Raw genomic sequence first — 6,171 nt, 5'->3', positions numbered from 1 at the left:
TTTGAGCACCAAATTGACATTAACTCTTATGTACTGAATTCAAAGTACCTGAAGATGCTTGACGATATTTACATCAGACTTACTCTCATCTCTTACTTACATTGTCATCTAATATGAATGATATGTGCTGCTCATGGTTTGCTTCAATCTTTCGAGGATCCCAGCAGCCTTTCTTCGTGCCCTCGAGGTGCCATTCTGAGTCAGCCAAGACATTGTGCCCTTTGAGTCTTCCTCCTCCCTTACTTCCTTCAGAATTGATCTGTCATACATACAGATTGAGTAAAGCACCACCGCCGCGTTCTCCTTATTGCGACTGTTGGGGTTGTCCCTTATGATACTAAGCAAGCAAGCAACTCCGTCGTTCTCGCTAATCTTCTCTGCTGCATCTTGGTCACTTGATAGGAAAGCAAGGATAGTCAATGATTCATCAACAAGCGAGCAATCCGCAATGGCCTTCAATGCTACCACAACTGCTCCATCCCTCACTGCCGTCGCCTTATTTACATGTGCCATACAAAGATTGAAAATAGCTGTCGCTGCATCCTTCTTGGCGGTCGGGCTGCCATGCTCTAGGAGATCCACAAGAGGTTTCATTGCCCCCATCTGGCAAATCTTCACCTTATTGGAATCAAAAGCTGAAAGACTGAAGAGGGCAGCCGCAGAATTGCTACGGGTCTCCATGGTCCCAGACTTCAATGAGTCAATGAGAAATGGGATAACTTGAGGGCTGTCACCGATGATCTTCTTATTGTTGTCATGGATTGAAAGATTCAAAATTGTCGTTACTGTGTCCTCCTGCACTTGTGGGTCCTCAGTTAAGCTGGGAATGGAGAGGACAGAGAGCAATTGTGATATTGCATTCGGCTTCTCTCCTATAACTGCACGGAATGATCGGTTACGCTTGGTAAGGAGGCGAAGCTCCCTAATGGCTTGCCTCCGCTCGATAGCTGGTGATGGGGACGAAATCTTGCCAAGGAGCTCATCAAACGTGTCCCTCTCATTCTTGGTAACTAGACCTTCATCTTGGTTCCCAAGCGGTGATAGATTGACTCCATTCTCCTTGCACCATTCAGATATCATGCTTTGGACCAGGTGGTTTGGTATGAGGATGGTGTTTGTAAGTACCTCTTGGGTCTTTGGGCAAGTTCGATTGCCGGAGTTGAGCCGCTCTTGGATGAAGGCACGGTCACAAGTCTGCAGAAGGATTCATAATTATAGATTGGCAGTAAAAAAAACAGATTCACAGGAGAACACAAATAGCATATAGAAATTAGAAAACAGATTCATGGAACCGGAACAATGACCAAATCATATGCAATAACAGTTCTTGTTTTTTTAGCTTTTTAAGCATTTATAGTTGTTTACCACCAAATCCAAGGGAACAAGAAATAATCAGCAAATGAAGATACTGAAGCTCCAAAAAAAAATTGGTTCTTTTCTTAAATTTTGAGAATTTTCTGAAGCAAAACAAACATTACAGATCAAAAATTTCCCAACAATCACAGATGACAGGAAATTGACAAAAGATTGACAAATTCCAAGAAGAAAAGTCATATCATAACATTGAGGAACTATTATAACCACCAAGAAGCACTGAATAGAAAGGAAACAGGAAAATCACTATATTTACAGAAGAACTATTAGCCGACTAAAGTATCTGGGGCCAAAAATATAAGAAGTGTTACATTAAACTTCTTCTTTCCAACCTATGATTGATTCCCTATCGTAAAGAAAGACCCATATCAAGGAACGAACCACGACAAAACCCAATGGAGTAGACAAAATATAAAGCAGAGACAAATATCAGGAAACGAATCAAAACCAAATCCAATGAATTAAACAAAATATTAAAACAGAGAACCATATCAAGAAGCGAATCAAAATCCAACCTTGCAGTAAAACATGAACACCATGACTATAAATCCCAAATTTACAATTTCTTAACCACATTTTACTGAAGAAGTTGGCTGCAAAATTACCTTCAACTTCAAATCGCAAAATGTTTAATCTGCAACTAATGCGATGAATGAAATGAACACTTTCTTCTTTTGCAATCCATAACTACCTGAACGAGAAATCAAAACCCAACCCAACACATTAAAACAAAAATCCGAGACCAATAAATGAGATTAGATTGTTATCTTCCTCTATCTAAACCATAATCAAAGAGACCCATATAAGGAAATGAATCGAAACTAAAACCATTGCGGTTAATAAGAACACCACCAAGATCACAACTTTAACCATCCAAATCGGTTCTCCATAAAAATCCTATCCATTGCAAGCGAATCAAGGGATACGATAAAAAAACACACGAAAGAATTCAACGGTAAAACCCTAAAAAACAAAAGTTTCCACACCTGGCCCGATGCAAGAACCACAGGATCCCTCATGATCTCGCCCGAAATGGGACATAAGAAATGCTCGGGAATCGCCAGGGGATGGATTCTATCCCCCTTCTTCCGCTCCTTCGGCCCGACCTTGAGATCCCTCAACGCCGACAGCGCCGCCGCTGCCTTGTCATAAGTCACCGTTTGGTCGTCATCTTCCTCAGAAATCTTCTTCACCAACCTCCTCAACTCCTTCTTCCTCTCTGCCGCCGCCGCGGACGCCGCCGACGATAACATCGCCGGCGCCGCTATGGACTCCGAGGTCGACGGCGATCGAATCGAAGTGGTCTTTCGGCGAGATTTTCTGGCTTCGTCTACCTCATCTTCTTCGATCACTTCTTTCATCGCTCTCTCACCCTTTCCCCCTCTCTCTCTCTCTCTCTCTCTCTCTCTCTCTCTCTCTCACTATAATGAATTCTTCTCCTTCCTCTGGAAGCGAAACGGAGAAGGACGCGAACAAGCCTTCAGCTCGTTATTATATACACGTGAGATATTAACCCGAAGGTTAATTACGTAAATTGCGGTTGCTAAATCGTGTTTAATTAACCGATCCGGTAACTTGTTCCGCTGTTGTAGTTTAACGTAATTAAATTTAGTCGCTTTCGCTTTCAACTGAGGTGGAAACTAGCTGGATCCATGACAATGACAAATTAAAATACGAAATTAATACATAAAAGAATAGCATTAGAACTCCTTAGTTTGTTCCCGAGGATTACGCTAACACGGGGGCCCCAGTGAGGGGTAGAGTGGCCCACATGTCCGACCCCTGATACTATTCACGAAACGCGTGGCTCGACAGCTGGATCAGATGCTATTTCTCATAATTAAATAAAAAACAAACAAATATTATCAAAAATTAAATTAAATTAAATTAAATTAAATAGGCTTTCCCATTTTTGAAATTATTTTATTCAGAATGTATTTAGAAAAAAAGAAAAGAATTGGGATTTGGTAGCGTTTCTACGGTCAATGGCTTGTTCGGTAAGCGAGAAAACTTACCGTGCGCCGCTGGCGTTTCCTTTTACGAGATAGACCTCGGGATTCTATGTTTTTACGTTGATGCCATCGGGATTAATTTAATACCGAAAGTATTACAGCGTGCGGAGGAGTTAATGCCGTTATCCGTATTAAGGAATCGGATTGTCGGGAAGGATTTGAAATTGGGTTTTGTTTTTTTTCATTTCTCACCCTGTATTATGTGATTATTGAACATCCTGTATTTTCACTATTTTTAATTAGACCCCTACATCTTTGTTATTAATAAATCAGAGACTTTTGTATCTATTTTAAAAGGTTGAAAAGATGGGGTTTACACTATAATAGACGTCTAAGGAAGGGTGATAAATGAAAATAAATCTCTTCTATTGGTTCTGAAATGGTATTAGGGAATATATGTTTTTTTTTCACGTAAGTGCCTTACTTTTACTCTATTCTCTAAGATGGTCTTTTTTTAGGCAGAAGCGGTCAACATTTGGGAAAAAAGTTAATATTTTCTTCTTAGTTTAAAGACATAAAAAATAATGGAAAGCTTGGGCAGTAGGTCAGAAACTATGTGAAAATTTTAGAGAGAGGACGGCGGTTTTAGGACTAGTCATGAGGGAAAGTAGATGGGAGTGTAAAAGCTATGCACTGAAAAAGGAGTTTCTTGTATTAGGAGTTATATATATATATATATATATATACTAAGTTGTTCATCAACATGAGTCCAATATAAATGTTTCCCAAGTTCTAAATTATATAAGGGTGAAAGCAAGCCCATCAATAATAGATTATGTGTCAAAATAAACCATCATGCATATCTCAATTCGACAATTACACAATTGCACAATTATTATTATTATTATTATTTGAGAAAATGTAGTTTGAGTCGGGGGATATTAGTGGAAGAAATCCTCAAAAACATTCATGAGTCCCTCCAAATTTGGAGAGAAACCCTTTCATACCCATAGCCGTCTTTTGTCACTTTGCTAAAGTCCTAACAATTTCTCTCATTTCATAAGAGCCACAAGAATAATCCAACGAGGTGGTTTGTGGGCTATCGGAGCCTCAAGCACAGGAAAGCCCTCCTGTGAGATTCCCAACACTTTGGAAGCAAGACAGAGAAGAGAGCAACTTTAGAGGAGGAAGAAAAATGTACTAAAAAGTTGCGTAGAAATTCTAGCATCTTATCAGAGAGTGTAAGGAAAAGGGTCCAAAAATCCCTTATTGGCTAAGAAATCTTTCATGCGAACTTGACAAAGATAACTGGTGAGAGGAAAGTTTTTACCTTAGAAAGTAGGAGAGTTATTCAAAAGTTGTTAATCTAGCGGAGGTCATAGGAACCTTAGAGTAGCAAGGAACTAAGGGAGACTACTAAGAAGAATCTTAAAGACATGAACCTCACGAAGATGGCATTAGGAGTACCATTTAGCGAGCTTACTCTATCGCCAAGGGCCCATGCTTAGTTAACCTTAGATAAAATATTCCCATCAATCCTCCTAAGCATCTAAAGTAGTCTGCATTCCCTAACGGAAGAACAAAAGGCCACGATAAAGCAATATTAGAGAGGGAGAACAACATCCCTCACTCCCTATATCCCAGATTGAAGGATGAGCTAACTAAGAAAAAGAGCCACCTTGAGGACCCCCTCCAAAGTGGCAAGCATCTCTCTATTTATTCCTTAAGAGGATAAGGCATCTATAGTAAAGCTACATGATGACCACTCTTTCTTTCTCTATTGAGTGGGTGGCTCAACACTTAATAACTTCCATCACCACTTGCCGAGGAGAGAGATATCGAACCTTCTCAACTATTAGATACCAAGCCCTCGCGGCCTATTATATAGGCAGATCTTAGCTCAATTAACTCTACAATAGAATACTGATCAACATAGATAAAAACGAATATATCTGCTGAATGATTAGAACATCCTATTCTAAAACACAAGGTGTATGTTATTTAAAATTCCTATAAGAAATCTTATTCACTAGAATGACATGGAAAGGAGGTGGATTTGCCAAAGAAATATTATTTACAAGCTCGCGTTCCTTTTCCCTATCAATTTAGATTGACGGTGAAGAGGGGGGGATCAAGGGTTATGATAAGAGTTTATTATGAGTTAATGGGTCGTTTAGTATGTAGAGTTATTATTTACAAATTATGTAGATAAATGGATATTTGATATATGTATTTGTAACAAAAAAAATCCCGACTAGTTTCTATTTGTATTTCGATTTTTTGTAAAAATCCTATCCATATTCATACTAGATCAATTAACTATATATTTTTTACTTTTTAAAAATTTGATGTCTCTCTATATTTATATTATATAAAAGAGTTATTACTTTTATCAATAATGCATTAGATGTTTATTTTTAAGAAGCGTGAACTTAACAACGTTCCAATTAAACCGATATCACAAGGATTTGCTCAGCCAACCGAGCATTATTACATTAGCAATATTAGTATTACATTATTTATATAATAAAAAATTGTATATATTTAAAATAAATGATATTATATATGAAATAAAGTGCACTGCAAAAGCCAAAAAAATAAATGATTCTGTCTACTTTAAGACACTTATCATGAACTAAACAATGGTCGGCAATCTCCTAAGAGTTACATGACTTTAATTATTTTAAATTTATTTATTTTATTTTAGAAAAATTGTAATTTATTTTTCGTGGTTTAGCTCAATATTTTAATTTATTCCGTTAAACTTTAGCACTTATCCTCTTGTTAAATTTTTCGTCCAATAAATTATAAAATGACCAAACTACCCTTGCCATCGGGAATAAAT

The 6,171-nt window shown here is 37.9% G+C and overlaps 1 protein-coding gene across 1 annotated transcript; it reads right to left on the bottom strand.

Annotated features, from left to right (window-relative positions):
- On the bottom strand, positions 1 to 2,842 carry LOC140798268 (U-box domain-containing protein 9-like). The gene is made up of 2 exons (XM_073152072.1): positions 2,361 to 2,842; positions 1 to 1,194 (listed from the first exon to the last, which is right to left on the bottom strand). Exons 1-2 carry the CDS (start codon positions 2,733 to 2,735, stop codon positions 109 to 111), a joined length of 1,461 nt encoding a protein of 486 aa, XP_073008173.1. The 5' UTR covers positions 2,736 to 2,842; the 3' UTR covers positions 1 to 108.
- Between the last annotated feature and the right edge of the window lie 3,329 nt (positions 2,843 to 6,171).

Source organism: Typha latifolia, chromosome 11, assembly GCF_019914945.1.
Source record: "Typha latifolia isolate L0001 chromosome 11, TyphaL0001v2, whole genome shotgun sequence".
NCBI lineage: Eukaryota > Viridiplantae > Streptophyta > Magnoliopsida > Poales > Typhaceae > Typha > Typha latifolia.
Note: the sequence above shows the minus strand (reverse complement) of the source record. Positions and strands in the feature narration are given on the sequence as shown.

What these genes read in the sequence shown, in the direction of transcription:
- LOC140798268 (XM_073152072.1), bottom strand. Translation starts at nt 2,735, where the DNA reads ATGAAAGAAGTGATCGAAGAAGATGAGGTAGACGAAGCCAGAAAATCT. An exon ending in TGGTTCTTGCATCGGGCCAG is followed by an intron (nt 1,195 to 2,360) that starts GTGTGGAAACTT and finishes ATCCTTCTGCAG; the next exon opens with ACTTGTGACCGTGCCTTCAT.